Raw genomic sequence first — 16,724 nt, 5'->3', positions numbered from 1 at the left:
AGGGAACAAGGCCTCCAGGGAGTGGCTCAAGGGTTTGGGCACTGAGTCAAACTTGGCATAGTGAGGGAAGATGGTGACTGATTAAAACGAGAAGAGTGTAGCAAACCAGGCATTTTTCTGTTTCATGGGAATCTGCCTGGGCACACATGTGCTCACATGCCCCGCCCCTGGAAACCCCGCCTCTTCTTGTATCCCAGGTGATACACAAACACTCTCAGAGTGTAGCCCTTTGGCTGACCCACCACATACCTGCCTTGAATTTTGGTTTCCAGTGGTATGTGTTGGAAGTGGCACAAATCCTGAGTAGGTTCCAGGGCTTGCCAGCTGAACAGGGGGGGAAAACTCACACAATGCTTACTTAGTCTGTCGGCTTTCTTCTGTAATCCCAGCAACTGGGAGGCTGAAGCAGGAGGATTACCGTGAGCTCAAAGTCTACCTGGGCTCTATGTGAGACCATTTCGAAACAAACCAAAAAAGTCAGTGTCTATGTAGATCCTGGAGCTTCTGTTCTTACTCCCCAAGATACCTATGTACAGGATACATTTCCAAACAGGTTGCTGCCAAGTATGCTGCTTTGTCTTGTTGCTGCTGCTGTTGTCGTTGTTGCCAAATCCTATTTTCACTATCTTTGATCATGGCCCACAGATAGAGCTAAAATACCAATGGGATGGAGTGGGGAGCCCTGACTGGCGGTGCCACGGACAGGGCCAGAGAGAGAGCCTCCCTAAAGATGTCTGGCTCTTCTCTGCCTTGGGGCTGTTTTAATGACATCTCTGAAGGTTCACCCAGAACTGGAGCTGCGAAGTACAGAGGGTAGGTTCCTGGAGCCGGTCAGTCTGGATTCTCAGGAAGAATTCCAGGCTGCAAATGAGGGGAAATGCTCACCTCCAGCTGATGAGACAGTCTCAGGGAAAGAAGGGAACACCAGGTAGCCTGGGGAGGAGGCCCCTGTCCACCCAGGTCTGAACACAAGGACCTAAGCCTTCCCAAAACTTGCAAGCTGGGAGGGGGAAACAAGACATCATTTCTCTTGTGACCCCCTTAATCTCAAACTTAGAAGGACCAGAGGGACAGCCCACTCATACTGGGGGCTGTGGAACAACTAGACACAGAGACAGATGGGGGTGTAGTATGCCGAGAGGCGTGAGAAGACCCGGTAGAGCTGGCTGGTCAGGGACTGGCAGGTGGAGCCAGTTTGAGAGCCTGGATGCTGATGTCATCTGTCTGCAGCCCTGAGGTGCTGGGACCTTCCTAGGCAAAAGGAGTTCCAGTCCAAGGGACCAGTTTCACCAGGCCAAGCCTGGTGAGTGCTGCAAGACAGCTTGTCAGCAGGGCCCTGTGAGAACAAAAGTATGCATCTCCAGCTTGGAAACAATCTGCCCTACAGGGCTGTGAGTGGAAGAAGATCCCTTCTCTTTTGCTCTCTGAACACCTAGTGTGGCAAGAATCAAATTGGTATGGGATCTGTCACCAAACACCTTCCCTTTTTACCTCAGCCCCAGGTCTGACAGAACTTTGACTGGGACCATCCCCCCCCCAACCCCCCAGCATGACCTCAGTTCCTAGAAAGGAGAAGGTGGGTGGAGTCAGACTTTCCCGTCCCTACCAGGGGACAGCCCCCAGAGACTGGCCTCTTGACAGGAGGGATGAAGCAACTATCTTCCCTTTTTCCCAGAAGCTCAGCCCCGCCTCCCCTCCCCTCATAAACTACTCACGGACCCGCCCTACACCTTCCACTCGCGTGGCTACGTCCAGCCTGTTGGTCCCGTCCCAAACGCCCTGACCTGCTCCACCCGGGCCCCGGGACCTGGTGGTGCCATCATCAACACCGCTGCCAGGTGAGAAGCTCCAACTTACACCTCAGTAGTGCTGAGCCACAGCGGGCCTTCGCTGTCAAGGGACAAACAGCCCAGAAAGGACCGATCTCCAGTGCGTACCTGCTGTGGGCTGAGACCCAATTTTCCTGGGGCCAATCTCTGCTTACGCCTGCTGTGCCCTCTCCGCGGTCCTGCCTGAAGTTTGCCCTAACGTGAGGAATGTGGGGGGACTCTGCCCGCTGTGCCTCCTACTTGCTTATGGAAAGAACTCTATTAAGAAATAGTTCTAGGGGCTGGGGATTTAGCTCAGTGGTAGAGCGCTTACCTAGGAAGCGCAAGGCCCTGGGTTCGGTCCCCAGCTCCGAAAAAAAGAACCAAAAAAAAAAAAAAAAAAAAAAAAAAAAAAAGAAAAGAAATAGTTCTAGAGGCTGGACCTCTAAACTGAGAAGCCAGCAGGTGGAGAGACCTTACAGGGTTTGGAGATTGGGACTGTGGCAGGTGTTCTCTTAGGGAACTGCATTTCCTTAGAGGGATCCTCAAGGGTTTCTCCACTGGACATCTGTTTTTGAATATGATTTGAGAGTGTCTATATCTATAGCAAGGTGAAGTGAAGGTTTTTCTCTGCAGTATGAGGTGCTTTTTCTGGGTGACTGAATAGGGCCTTTGGGGCATCTCAGGGTTAGAATGAGATGATCCCAGCCACCTAACTGGTACTGAAGCAATTTCTCTGGGTAGAGTTTTTGGGTGAGTGGGCATCTCAGGCACAGGAGATCTGAATGGATGAGCACCCTCTGTCTCTTCTACACAGGCACAATGGAAGGTCCTCGCTCAGACGTGGGCCGCTGGGGTAGGAGCCCCTGGCAGCCCACGACACCGTCGCCAGAGCCAGAGCCAGAGCCAGAGCCAGACAGAAGCTCGCGCTCCCGCCGAGGAGGAGGCCGCTCCTTCTGGGCTCGCTGTTGTGGCTGCTGCTCCTGCGGGAACAGAGCTGATGATGACTGGGGACCCGAACCTTCTGGCTCCAGAAGCCGAGGGACCAGCTCCCGGGGTGGAGGCTCCCGGGGTGGGGACTCTCGGGGTAGGGACTCTCGAGGTGGCCGAAGACCTGAGTCTCGGGGCAGTGGTGTGAATGCAGCTGGAGATGGCACCATCCGAGGTGAGACTACACACACACCTTAGCTTAGAGCTGAACATTTATCGAACCTAACGTTTATCCTGGCATCTCTAAAGGGGGCGGAAAGACGTCTGAGGAGGGTCTAGGCTCCTGGTGGACTCTTCACTGACCCAGGGATGTGGTTTTTACAGAGGGAATGCTGGTTGTGAATGGTGTAGATCTGCTGTGCTCGCGATCAGACCAGAACCGCCGAGAGCACCACACCGATGAGTTTGAATATGACGAGCTAATTTTGCGCCGTGGGCAGCCCTTCCACATAATCCTCTTCCTGAACCGGGAGTATGAGTCCTCTGATCGCATTGCCCTTGAGCTTCTCATCGGTGAGTGGGGCCTGGAATGGGAAGGGGAAAGCCCCCCAGACTTGTTGAAGGGCTGGCGTCAGGTTAGAGAGGTCTTTAGGCTCCTCCCTGTCACTCCTCACCTCTGTCCAAAGAGGCTGGTGCCTGACTCATAGTGCTCCCCTAGTGGTGCTCTCGGGAAGGACGTGCTGCTGCAGTTTCTTCAAGCCTCCAGGGGCGACTGTCTCATTGAGCTGGCCTCTGTGTCTCCTTCAGCACAGTTGACTCCACGTGCCCTTCTTTCTGGGTCTTGCTGGTTCATCCTCCTAGCCCCCCATGTAACAATCTCTCTGCCTCTCTATCTCATGGCTCAAGACAGGTGCCTCCCTCACCATGTTGCCTGGTGACCGTTGACTGCCCAGCCTGGTGATTATGTAGCTGCTGGGGGCGGGTGACTCTTCTAACCCTTTGATTACAGCCCAGCCATGCACACCCCAGCCTCTAATTTCCCAGGTACCCCCTATCACCTCCAGAAATGCTCTGGGCTCTAGAAGCTGTGACCCCAGGGAGCCACTCTGCCCTTTAGTGTCTGGAGTGTTTTTCCTATGGGGCAAATGGAGTTGGCTCAGTTCTCCCCTTCAGTCCCATAGGACAGTGGGTGACAATGGCCCCAGTATTCCCTCCCTACTAGAGTTCATTTTCAGGGGAACAGGTTTGGGATGTTGAACTAGGGTTCTGCCCTGACAAGTAGGAGAGCATGGGGCGGCCACCAAGCCACTCTAAGGACGATTGTCACAGACTGATGTGGTAACCTTACTTAGGGACACATAAATTGGCTCACGGACATTTTGGGTGGGGCTGAATGAAATCTTAGTCTCTCTCCCACTTCCGGAGCAACTCTCTCACTGCCCAATTGCTGATCTTGTTTCTCTAGGAAACAATCCTGAGGTGGGCAAGGGCACCCACGTGATCATCCCAGTGGGTAAGGGAGGCAGCGGTGGCTGGAAGGCCCAAGTGACTAAGACCAATGGACACAACCTAACCCTGCGCGTCCACACCTCCCCTAATGCCATCATTGGCAAGTTTCAATTCACTGTCCGTACACGCTCAGAGGCTGGCGAGTTCCAGCTGCCCTTTGACCCCCGCAATGAGATCTACATCCTCTTCAATCCCTGGTGTCCAGGTAAGCCAGCCGGGGTCGAGAGCAGAGGGCAGGTGAGTCAGGGCTTCCTTTCCTGAGCTCCCAGGTGGGTGTCTGGGCATCTGGTCATAGGAAAAGACACCCATTGTCCAGGAGAGGAGACTGAGGCCCACTGTAGAAAAGAGACCCAGTTCACTTCTGATAAAGGGCCCAAGCCACAGCCAGTCTTTCTCACCATCCTTCCTTAGAGCAGTCCTGTCAGGCTAGAAGCATCCCTACCCCCATTTTTTCCCCCTGTGGGTATGATGAGTTCTGCAGACCTGACTGAGGGGAAGGCAGGGCCCTTGAAGAAAATGGATAAGACTTGCAATTTGTTTCCTGGGGATACAGAGGACATAGTGTATGTGGACCACGAAGACTGGCGACAAGAATATGTGCTTAATGAGTCTGGAAGAATCTACTATGGGACAGAAGCACAGATTGGCGAACGGACCTGGAATTATGGCCAGGTATGGCTGGCCTGTTCTTTCTCTTTGTCTCTGTCTCTCTCTGTCTCTCTCTGTCTCTCTCTGTCTCTCTCTGTCTCTCTCTGTCTCTCTCTGTCTCTCTCTGTCTCTCTCTCTGTCTCTCTCTGTCTCTCTCTCTCCTCTTTTGGTTTCTTGAGACAGGATTTCTCTGTGTAGTGTTATCTCTCGTGGAACTCACTCTGTGGACCAGGCTGGCCTCGAACTTACAGAGACCTACCTGCCTTTGACTCCTGAGTGCTGGGATTGAAGTTGTGTGCTGCTACTGGTCTTGTGCACTCACTAAAGGGAAATAGAAACGAAGGGCATGGTGGACTAACACTAGCCTGTGGTTTGAGCATCACTCAAGGAGCTGTCCTTACCTCTCTGCCCTACTGCCTTCCAGTTTGACCATGGGGTGCTGGATGCCTGCCTGTACATTCTGGATCGGAGGGGGATGCCATATGGAGGTCGCGGGGACCCAGTCAGTGTCTCTCGGGTCGTCTCTGCCATGGTGGGCACCCCTGTATCTCTAAGCCCTATCCATCGGTTTCTTCCTGCCCCGCCCTTTATGGATTTCCCATCCCTGCCCCTGAAGATGGTATTGAGGGAAAGGCTTTTCACCCCTTCTCTTCCCTCCTTGGCCTGTACCCCACCCCACCTTTCATTGTTTCTGTTCTGGCTCCTTTGGAATGTATGGCCAAACCCCAAACTTGGCACACCCAGTGTTCACATTCCAGTGTTGCGGCAGATGGGTTAGGGGAAGGGTGGGCGGGTTTAAGTTGACGTCCTGGTCTTGACGTTGCAACGTGAGGGGCTGGGGAATCCTGAAGGTCTTGAGCCCCTCCCCCAATCAGCCACACCTTATCTTTTCCTGGGCAGGTGAACTCCCTGGATGACAATGGAGTTCTGATTGGGAACTGGACTGGCGACTACTCTCGAGGCACCAATCCCTCAGCGTGGGTGGGCAGTGTGGAGATCCTGCTTAGCTACCTACGCACCGGCTATTCCGTCCCCTATGGCCAATGCTGGGTCTTTGCCGGTGTGACCACCACAGGTAGTAAAGGGAATAGACTAGGAGCAGCCCGGACTCTATAAGGAGGGGAGGGTTCTATTTCTGCACAGCCCGGCTTTAGCTACAGGATGGGGTGCCACTAAGGGTGGACGATAGCATGGCCTTAATTATCATTAATTAGTGTCAGCAACTGAGAGAGGCCCACGGGAGAGAAAAAAGGAGCCGGAGTCAAGTTCGGTGCCAAGTAGGAGGCTTTGTAACCCACAGTGCTTTGCAGCCCAAAGACCACCTGGGCCTTCTGACCCCTAACTCCTGTGGTTCCTCTGAGCTTGGCAAACTCAACGCCCTTTCTTGCTGCTCCTGCTGCTCCCACACCCACGGACAACCTCCACTCCAACCCTTAACCCTGCCTCCTCCGCAGTGCTCCGATGTCTGGGCCTTGCTACCCGTACTGTCACCAACTTCAACTCTGCACACGACACGGACACGTCCCTCACTATGGACATTTATTTTGATGAGAACATGAAGCCACTGGAGCACCTGAACCACGATTCTGTTTGGTGAGCACAGTGCCCTAAAGATGACCCGGGGCTTGAATGCGGAGGCATGGTGGGGATGGGACCTGGGAGGACCTGAGTGGGACCCTCAGACTCAGAGCTCCCTCCACGCCCCTCTAGGAACTTCCACGTGTGGAACGACTGCTGGATGAAGAGGCCAGATCTGCCCTCAGGCTTTGATGGGTGGCAGGTTGTGGATGCCACACCCCAGGAGACCAGCAGTGGTAAGGCAGGCCTTGCCCAAAACCTATTCCGAACACCTCCTCCAAGCCCTGAGTGCTAGCCCAGGACTTGGCTGGAGAACCAAATCTATAGCTCATTGTGTGGATTTACCAACTGAACCACCATGATGCCATCAGTTCATTTTCCTCTCTTTAGCTACTTAATTTTATTTTTTAATTTATAATGTTTAATGTAAAGAGATTCAAGAATATTCAGTAAGAAGTTTCCTTCTCCTGAGAAGCTTATTATTCTTACTTGCTTTTTTCCCATTTGTTTAGTTTGCTTTGCTTTAAGACAGGGTTTCTCTGTGTAGCTCTGGCTGTCCTGGAACTCTCTCTGTAGACCAGGCTGGTTTCTAATTCAGAGGCTCGCCTGCCTCTGCCTCCTGAGTACTGGGATTGAAGGTCACACTACCACCACCCAATTCTTATTTGCTTTTTAACTTATATATCCCAGATATAATTAGTTAAAAGACACACACACTCAGAGAAAAGAATTGTAAGTAATAAATGCATGAATAGAAGGAAAAAACAGTATTGAATTGAGTAAGATAATACATAAAAGTTGCTTATTTTCTCTTAGATGTCTTTAAAGTAAATTTCTATTTTGGGAGGTGCCTATTCAAACTCTTACCATCAAACTTGATCCATGGGAATTTCCAACAGTAGGATCTGGTAGTATATATCTAGTTCTTCCCAGAACTGGTTTTGAATGTGGGGCTTTGAGCATGTTCAGCGTCCATTTTTCAATCTCTATTTCAAAAGTTCCCCTGGGAGCGCTTACCTAGGAAGCGCAAGGCCCTGGGTTCGGTCCCCAGCTCCGAAAAAAAGAACCAAGAAACAAAAAAAAAGTTCCCCTGGTAATTCCTATGGACACCCATGTTTGGAACAAAATTCCATGGAACACATGATGAATGGCCGTGGCTCTTGGAGGTTGAATGGTGACTCTCGGAAGCAGAATGGCTTTGTCTGGATCTCCAGCAGAATGAGTCCTAGCTCCCTTTCTTTTTGTTCCCCTGTTCAGTGCATTCATGTACAATATAGAGAAATCAGGACTCAGACAGAAAACAGCTCTGTAACCATCAGACATGACCTGGGGCGACATGGCCTGTCAACCATTTGTCTCTTCTCTGAATCCACATATGTTGTCTCCACAGCAGTGGCCCTGCTCTCTGCTCTGCTCACACAGCCTCCTTTCCCTCTGGCGCTTCTGCCTTCTCAGAGTCAGACAGCCTTGGGCTGACTTACTTTCTTCAGGCCATTTCCCAGACCCCTCCCTGTCAATCATCTATGTAAAATGTGTGCTGGTTTGCATAACCTAGCAATGCTTGTAGTGGTAGCAAGGCTTGAAGTCTTGATCTCTGGTCCGGCTCTAAGAAGTAATGGGGTAGGCGTCAGGCAGAAGCTCTGACAGGATGGCTAGGGCTTCAGTCCATGATTACTTCTTAGATGAGTGATATTGGCAAGGAAGTACCTTACTCCTTTGTGTTTTGTGTTCTTGTATAGAGTACTCTCTCTCTCTCTCTCTCTCTCTCTCTCTCTCTCTCTCTCTCTCTCTCTGTGTGTGTGTGTGTGTGTGTGTGTGTGTGTGTGTGTACCGTAGTCCATATGGTGTAGTTGGGAGAATTAAATGGACACCATTTATCATGTAGCATGCCTACAACATTACAGCCGTTCAGTAAGTAGAAGCTTTTTCCATTGCACTGGCCGAGCCTGTTTCCCCATCTGTAAAAGGAGGCCAGAGCGTTAGGTGCTAAGATTCCTTCCTGTTGGAAGGCCCTCACTTCCTGTGTACACCTCTGCCCCTGCCTGCTCATTCCAGCCAGCTCAGCCTCTGTAGGGAGCCCTCCCGAGTACAGGGACAGTCTCTTCTTGCCCACCACCCTTCTACCTCCCAGTCAGGAAATCAGAGGGTGCTGCCAAGCTGAGGTGTTTCTGAAGGAGCATGGTGCTGCTGCTGCTCTCTCAGCCAACCAGAACCATTATAGGCCCTGAACTGATTGTGACGAAAGATTGGGGGAGGGTGTCCTGTACTCTGACAATGCAGCTTACCAGCTTGAGAATGTGCTGACAACCTGGTTATCAAGTCAGGCTGTCCACAGGCCCCTCCCAATCCCACCCTGCCCTCTGGGTGGCTGCTGTTGGACCCTTGTGTGGTCTCTGATCAGAGGACAAGAGGTCCCCCTTGGCCTTCTTAGACCCAACACCTGCTTCACTTCCCAGGCATCTTCTGCTGTGGCCCCTGTTCAGTGGAGTCCATCAAGAATGGCTTAGTCTACATGAAGTATGACACACCTTTCATTTTTGCCGAGGTAAGGGCTGGGCTCTGGGTGCCTCCTCTAGCAAACACTCTGGAGTGACCAGAGCCTTGGCCTCAGTCCTGAGCACTCTGGTCTTGCCTTCCCCGCTGACTGACTAGCTGTGTAACCTCGGGCAAGTCACTCATTCTAGAGTCTTAGTTTCCTCAGCTGTAAAAAGGAGATAATCATGGCTGCCTTGCTTCCTGTCCTCAGGATCAAAAGGGATAATGGATATGGGGCTGTTTCATTAGTTGTAAAGCCAGCGAATAAGCACAAGGAATTACTGTTATTAATGCCCAAATGGGCTACCAGGAGCCTCCTAGACATACTTCTTCCCCTGCTTTCAGAGCATGGCTGGTTGGCCCTGCCTGCAGCCCCTGGGGTTGAGGGAAGGTACTGGGGTCTCCCTCACCTGTCTCCCTGGCCCCTCAGTCCTGCTATTCTTTGCTCCCCATAGGTAAACAGTGATAAGGTATACTGGCAGCGGCAGGATGACGGCAGCTTCAAGATCGTGTATGTGGAAGAGAAAGCCATTGGCACACTGATTGTCACAAAGGCGATCAACTCCAACATGCGAGAGGACATCACCCACATCTATAAGCACCCAGAAGGTAACATTCTCCTAACCCAGCCAGCTCCAGCCTGAGGGCTCCTATAGAGCATTTGCCTACCCCAGCCAGAGCTCAACCTCACCTTTGACCTCAACCCCCAGGCTCAGAAGCAGAGAGGAAGGCTGTGGAAAAGGCTGCGGCCCATGGCAGCAAACCTAATGTGTATGCCACCCGGGACTCTGCTGAGGATGTGGCAATGCAGGTGGAGGCACAGGATGCTGTGATGGGGCAGGATCTGACTGTCTCTGTGGTGTTGACCAATCGTGGCAGTAGCCGACGCACTGTGAAGTTGCACCTCTACCTTTGTGTCACCTACTACACTGGTGTCTCTGGGCCTACCTTCAAGGAGACCAAGAAAGAAGTGGTATTAGCCCCAGGAGCCTGTAAGTGGTCCTTCCCCAGTCCTGTGCTCCCTTCCCTGTCCCTAGATGGTGCTCCCTCCCCGGCCCCACCCCTAGATGGTGCTCCCTCCCCGGCCCCACCCCTAGATGGTGCTCCCTCCCCGGCCCCACCCCTGGGTGTCCAAATACCATGGCTTAGGACATTGGAGGCCCTACAGCAACAGGCAGTTCTGGGGAAGAAGGCTTGTGATTACCATGCATTTTCTTCCCAGCGGACACTGTGGCCATGCCTGTGGCCTACAAGGAATACAAGCCCCACCTTGTGGACCAGGGGGCAATGTTGCTCAATGTCTCAGGCCATGTCAAGGAGAGTGGGCAGGTACTAGCCAAGCAACACACCTTCCGTTTGCGCACCCCAGACCTCTCTCTGACAGTGAGTACAGCTTTCTGGGACTCATGGGGTGTATAGGGAGCCAGAGCCTGAGGCTAAGGGAAATTGTGGGCAAGGGGAGAACCTTAAGCCTGAAACAAGTTACCCTGATGAGCCTTTTAGGAGAAGGTTAAGGTCCAGACCTGACCTTAGTTTCCTCATCAATAAAATGGATTCTCAGGTCCAATTCTGTTTCATACTCAAATTGTAGAATGGATAGGAGTTTCCTCCTCGAGTTTTGAGGAGGAAGACATTTCTGAAGGACAGAAATGTGGGACTTGGCGAGATTTCAATCCTAATGCGTTTCCCCCTTGAGTGCTAAGTATGGGCTGGCTGGGGCCTCTGATAAGGGATGGATCTCTGTTTCACTCAGTTACTGGGAGCTGCAGTAGTTGGCCAGGAATGTGAAGTCCAGATCGTGTTCAAGAACCCCCTGCCTATCACCCTCACCAACGTTGTCTTCCGGCTCGAAGGTTCTGGGTTACAGAGACCCAAGGTCCTCAATGTTGGGTGAGTCTGACCTCTAACTCTGCCTGAACCCTCCCCTTCACCCAGGCTACCCTGAGCCTCAGGTTTGCTTCTCCTTTTTGGTCAGGACCCCACAGAGCAGCTTGGGGGCAGCTGGCAGGCTCTGGCACCTGAGGCCAGTTCAGCCTGACCATTGTTCGAGACTTGCTGAGCGGCTCACTTTGCACTGTGTCCCTGCCCCGCCTCGCCTGTTAATTAGGGAGCTGAAACTCACACGGAAATCATTAGTAGCCCATCCCTAACATTTGCCAAATGCAGAAGTGTTGACCATGCGCTTTCAGGAGGGTTATCTCATTTGGAGATCGTGCAGGCCCTTTGCAGGGCATCAGAGACCATCATATAATTAAAAGGAGAGCTGTGGCACTCTAAAGATTTGGGTTCAAGCCCCTGCTCCGCTGCTCTTGACTGGATCTCCTTGGCCAGGCGCCTTCATCTCTTCCAAGCAGGTGTGGGCTCAGTTGTCCAGTGAAGATGACAGAGCCTCTGGTTAGTTGGTCCAGCCTTTGGTATAGCAGTCTCCGCAGTCACCATCACCATCCCCACTGTATAAGTGGGAAAGCTAGTAGTCTCATCCCACAGCTCAGAAGGGCAAGCTTTTCCCCTTCGGTGGCACAGACTGCCCAGGGTCTGCTGCACAGTGTGTGGGGTGAGAACTGAGCCTGAATTCTCAGGGTCTCTGCCAGCTTGGATCTGATCTCCACTGGGTAAGGCTCCGGACGCAAGGAGGGTACACAGCACTTATGTTCCTGAGCCTATTTCTGTCACAGACGTGTGTCCCTCATCCTTCTCAGGAAAAACATGGAGGGGAGGAGAAGGCAGAGGAAACCAGCTTTCTCCTGAAGGGGTGGGCATCCTGTTCTAAGAGAGGGGCTGTGAGAAAGTGTAGGATAAAGGACCCTAGCCTACCTTTCCCTTCAGACCTTATGCTGGTAGCCACTACTTTTGTTATGAAGCCAAAGATGAGTGCATTGTCTTGTTCTTTGGCAGAGCCTGGGACTCAGGGGCTGTGACATCACAAAGCAGCAGGAGATAAACCCTATAAGGGCCTGAAGCAGTTCAGGTGACAGGGTGTAAGATGTGCCCTGGGACATTCACACCACAGTGGAAGGAATCTTCAGTCTTAGGCTCCCTAGATGCATACACCCTTGCCAGGCACATCAGGCCCAGTGGCTCTTGGGCTGCCCCCACTAGAAGGACAGGACCACTGTGCTTGGTGAGAGGAGAGGTGGCCTTTCTTCCGTAGAGAGCTTGCACAGTCTCTGCCCTACCCTCATCCTCTCATTTGAGGGCTTCAGATTCCAAAATGGGTGTTACTTTGCCTCTCATTTACACATCAAAGGCTGTGGTATGGAAGGCAATTATACCACCTGGCATGACACCCTAGCCTGGTGACTGGCCTCTAAATAAACATTCCAGGACTCACTCCTCCAGTTGACTGTGTCACTGGGGAGGCTTGGGAATTTCCCCCAGAACCAGAATCACACTCTCTAAATCTTTAGTGGCTTATATCCTTCTTGAAAGGAGACAAGGCCAAAGCCATTTAAAGATTAATTACTAAGGGAAACAAACAAGTAGATATTAATGTCTAGATCATTTGGAAATTATGTACAACACAAAGGAGACATAGGTGCCTGTATCTACCTGTGAGGGATGGAGGGGGATGGAGCAGGAGAGGGCGGAGGAGAGAGAGAGAGAGAGATCTAGAATATCTATTGCCAAGGGCAGTTTCATTACCAGGCAGCAGTTGAGGGTCAGCCTAGCTTTAGCTGCTGACTTGCTCTCAGCTTAAACTCAAAAACTGGGGTGGGGGGGTGGGGGGAGGTGGGGTGAGCCAGGCATGGTGGCTCCTGCTTTCAGTACCACCCCTTCAGAGGAAGAGGGCCTTGTGAGTTGGAGCCTAGCTTGGTCTACAAAGTAAGTCCAGGACAGCAAGGGCTCTGTTCCACAGAGAAACCCTGTCTCCAAAAACCAAACAAGAACAAGTAATGTGGCAAGGGTCTTCCCTGAGCTACCAGAATGAGTCTGGGGAGATTCTGACATTCCCACTTTGAAAGGAGATAGCATTCTGACATTCCCACTTTGAAAGGAGATAGCAAGGTTTTTTTTTTTTTTTTTTTTTTTTGCAGGGGGAGTGGGGCAGAAATAATGTTAGTGGTTGTAATATAAAGGTTAACTTCTGAAATAAAACAACAAAATTATAGTAGACTTTTGAAGGCTGCTGTAAGGCTAAGCAACCTTTAAGGAAAACAATCAAGGACACAAACATGTGGCCAGTCCTGTTAAACCACAACCTGTTATAGACTTAATTTTGCTTCCTATCGGAACACTTCAGAAACCATCTGACCACCTCATCTCACTTTGATTCATGCCTGTGCTATGAACCAGAGCAAGTGAGGACCAAAGAAGTAGTCGTCTAAGACCACACAGCTAACTGGTAGACCCACTAGTTAGGTCCAGGGAATCCTCAGAAGCAGCCTCCAACCTGAGTGTTTTGCCCCAAGGAACACTCATCTTCAAAATTAGAGATGCTGGCTTGTTCCCTAGGTGGACTACTTCATGGGTCTAGTGCCAAAAAGGAATCCTAAGGCAAGCATGGGTTGAACTAGCAATCAGAAGTGCAGGTTTAGGAAGAATCAGGAGATATTCTAACAGCCACGAATAGAATTCATATAAGTGCAACCATGTTCATACTTAAAACGCAGTATGTCAGGTGGGATGGTAAATGCCTGTAATTGTAGTACTGTAATTGAGAGGCAGAGATACGAGGGTTGAAAGTTCAAGGCTAGCCTCAGCCACATAGTGAATTTGAGACTAGTCTGAGCTTCACGAGACCTCTAAAAAACCCAATAAGTAAAAGAATAAAATATGTAGGTTGAAGGAAATGCCCAGAAAAAGAAACGATTCATTTTCTTGGGGACAGGAGATATTGGGGTGGGGTGCGAGTTAGGACTTGGGGAAAGAATAGGAATTGAAGAGACAGAGCTAGGAGCTCAGGGCAGGCACAGCCAACCCTGCGGAATGCGATGGAATGAGTTTGAGTAAGGAGAGATACTCAGTGGGGCTGGTCCACAGGAAGAATGGTGGGGGTGATGCAGCTGCACCAGGGTGGGAGCTGAGTCAGAGTGAGCCTGTATGTCAGGTTAGGGAGTTGACTTCTCTTTCAGTAAGTGCCAGGGATGCCCAGCCCTTGAGGGATTTAGTTCGCTTCCCAGTGATTAGCAGGCTAGGGAAAAGATGAGATGAGTGTAGAAAACCCGAGATTCCCAGGGGTGTTCGGGAATACAGTTTCAGAGCTCCCTGAGGAAAAGGCACAGGTGTTGCTGTCACATACATATACACAGAGATATGAGAACACATGTCATTTTAAAACTGCTGATTGTCCCTGCTTGGGACAACCTTTTCCCCCCGGATAACAGCCTTCCGTTAATTCGGTACATGAAGTTGTTCCTTCTTTGTGAGGACAACTGGGTAGATTTCTTTAGCTTGCTATTCTGGCAAAACTGAAAGCCTTTGGGATCCCTGCTGGGCCTCCAGGTCTTGCTCTAAAATGCCCTTGGCCTTGACACCCTAGCGAGATGGGGTGCTTGCGACCAGGGACAGTGGAAAGAAAGTGGTCCAGGCTACTGTGCAGAGCACCAGCACTCTCTGTCTGGGTGGGAGAGGAAGGGACGAGGCAAGGTGCTGGGGAGATTTTTCAGTGCAGGCAGCTGGGTGTGTAGGTGCCATCAAGCTGTGTGGAGGTGACCTGGGGTGGAGGCTCTGTCCCGGTTGTGGGTGTAGACTCCAGCGGAACCCAGAAATGCCTGTATGACTTCACCTCTTGCTTTTGTTTTCTTCCTGGCCACTCTGGGTCAGTCCTTGCTTGACTCTACCCTTAGACAAGGCTCATGACACTGTCTCTGTCTACAGGGACATCGGGGGTAACGAGACGGTTACACTGCGCCAGACATTTGTTCCTGTGCGACCAGGCCCCCGCCAGCTCATTGCCAGTCTGGACAGTCCACAGCTTTCCCAAGTACACGGTGTCATTCAAGTGGATGTGGCCCCATCCTCTGGAGGCAGAGGTTTCTCAGAGGCTGTAGGTGACAGTCGCTCCGGGGAGAACATACCTATGGCATTTCGAGGTGGAGCTTAGCCCTGGGCCAGGAGCAATAGGACTGAAATCAGATGAACAAGGACATTGCCCCAAGATGGGGTCCTACCATAAAGTAGCTCCCCTGGCTCGGACAAGAAGGCTGGGGCACCCGGGGAGGCTGTTACTCTTTACCTGTGCTGATAATAAACCGTTTTTTAATGAAGAAGCTGTTTAGTGTTCTTGCCTATCTAGGTCAAGAAGTATGGAGTCGGGGTTGGGGATTTAGCTCAGTGGTAGAGCGCTTGCCTAGGAAGCGCAAGGCCCTGGGTTCGGTCCCCAGCTCCGGGGAAAAAAAGAACAAAAAAAAAAAAAAAAAAAAAAAAGTATGGAGTCGCACTGTGCTGGAGGTTTGTGCATTTTTTCCTTTTGGTTTTTCAAGACCAAGGGGATTCTCTGTGTAGCCCTGGCTGTCCTGAAACTGACTCTGTGTACTTGAGGCTGGCCTCGAACTCAAAAGAGCTGCCTGCCTCTGCCTCCTGAGTGCTGGGATTAAAGGTGTGTGCCATCAGGGTTGGGGATTTAGCTCAGTGGTAGAGCGCTTGCCTAACAAGTGCAAGGCCCTGGGTTCGGTCCCCAGCTCCGAAAAAAAGAAAAAAAAAAAAAAAAAAGGTGTGCGCCATCACCCCAGCTAGGTTGGCCTTTCTTGAGGCTCTCACTCTGAGAATTGTGGCTGGGAGGTGCCATCTCAGCTACCCTTGAGATAAAGCTTGCTTAATTTCATGACCACCACACGTACCCCAAACTGTATTTTCAAATATTCTGGTCTAAATTGGGCACGGAAAGCACAGGCCTGTGATCCCAGTTACTTGGAAGTAGGAGGATCTACTTTAGGAAGTTTAGGAAGTTTAGTACCTGCCTGAGTTACATAAAGAGTGAGTTCAGTGTCAGCTTGGGTAACTTAGGGAGACCGAGTCTCAAAATCAGAAGTGAAAAGAGCTCTGAGATTATATAGTTCAGGAATATAGGACCAGGCACAGCGTCTGCCTGGTACACTTAAAGACCTGGACTTGAGGCCCTTGCACTAAAGGAGGAAGTTAGTTCTGAGTCTCACAAGTTGTCCTCTGACCTCCATATATACAGCATGGCAGCATTCAGAAGGCTAAGGCAAGAGAATCAAGAGTTTGAGGCCAGTCTGCTACACAACAAGACCCTACCTCAAAACCATCAAGCAGCTAGGCATGAAGCCACACACCTTTAATCCTAGCACTCCTGGGGCAGAGGTAGGTAGATTTCTGGGTTTGAGGTCAGCCTGGTCTATACAGCAAGCTGCAAAGCAGTTAGAGATACATAGTGAATCTCTGTCTCAAAACAAATGAGGGGCTGGGGATTTAGCTCAGTGGTAGAGGGCTTGCCTAGCAAGCACAAGGCCCTGGGTTCGGTCCCCAGCTCCGGAAAAAAGAAAAAAAAAACCGAGAGAGAGAGAGAGAGAGAGAGAGAGAGAGAGAGAGAGAGAGAGAGAGGAAGGAGAAGAAGGAAAAGAAGGAGAAGAAGGAGAAGAAGGAGAAGGAGAAGAAGGAGAAGAAGGAGAAGAAGGAGAAGAAGGAGAAGAAGGAGAAGAAGGAGAAGAAGAAGAAGGAGAAGAAGGAGAAGAAGGAGAAGAAGGAGAAGAAGGAGAAGAAGGAGAAGAAGAAGAAGAGGAGGAGGAGGAGGAGGAGGAGGAGGAGGAGGAGGAG

At 51.1% G+C, this 16,724-nt stretch overlaps 1 protein-coding gene across 5 annotated transcripts; it reads left to right on the top strand.

Annotated features, from left to right (window-relative positions):
- The first annotated feature begins 566 nt into the window (after positions 1–566).
- Tgm1 (transglutaminase 1) lies at positions 567–15,214 on the top strand. Of its 5 annotated transcripts, none has more exons than XM_006252014.5 (15): positions 567–1,838; positions 2,626–2,973; positions 3,123–3,311; positions 4,204–4,452; positions 4,801–4,919; positions 5,320–5,427; positions 5,796–5,970; positions 6,350–6,488; positions 6,606–6,709; positions 8,930–9,018; positions 9,464–9,617; positions 9,719–10,000; positions 10,231–10,391; positions 10,762–10,898; positions 14,826–15,214. In XM_006252014.5, the coding sequence occupies exons 2-15, from the start codon at positions 2,631–2,633 to the stop codon at positions 15,049–15,051; spliced, it is 2,475 nt and encodes an 824-aa protein (XP_006252076.1). In that variant the 5' UTR covers positions 567–1,838; positions 2,626–2,630; the 3' UTR covers positions 15,052–15,214. The 5 variants fall into 5 exon arrangements, with proteins under 5 accessions (XP_006252076.1, XP_008768913.1, XP_038949552.1 ...); XM_008770691.4 differs by having other exon boundaries at positions 567–1,929; NM_031659.1 differs by lacking the exon at positions 567–1,838 and adding an exon at positions 1,932–2,029 and having other exon boundaries at positions 14,826–15,180.
- The last annotated feature ends 1,510 nt before the right edge of the window (positions 15,215–16,724 follow it).

Source organism: Rattus norvegicus, chromosome 15, assembly GCF_036323735.1.
Source record: "Rattus norvegicus strain BN/NHsdMcwi chromosome 15, GRCr8, whole genome shotgun sequence".
In the NCBI taxonomy this organism is placed as follows: Eukaryota; Metazoa; Chordata; class Mammalia; order Rodentia; family Muridae; genus Rattus; species Rattus norvegicus.
Note: the sequence above shows the minus strand (reverse complement) of the source record. Positions and strands in the feature narration are given on the sequence as shown.

What these genes read in the sequence shown, in the direction of transcription:
- Tgm1 (XM_006252014.5), top strand. Translation starts at nt 2,631, where the DNA reads ATGGAAGGTCCTCGCTCAGACGTGGGCCGCTGGGGTAGGAGCCCCTGG. An exon ending in CTCGGGTCGTCTCTGCCATG is followed by an intron (nt 5,428 to 5,795) that starts GTGGGCACCCCT and finishes TTTCCTGGGCAG; the next exon opens with GTGAACTCCCTGGATGACAA. An exon ending in CCCCAGACCTCTCTCTGACA is followed by an intron (nt 10,392 to 10,761) that starts GTGAGTACAGCT and finishes TGTTTCACTCAG; the next exon opens with TTACTGGGAGCTGCAGTAGT.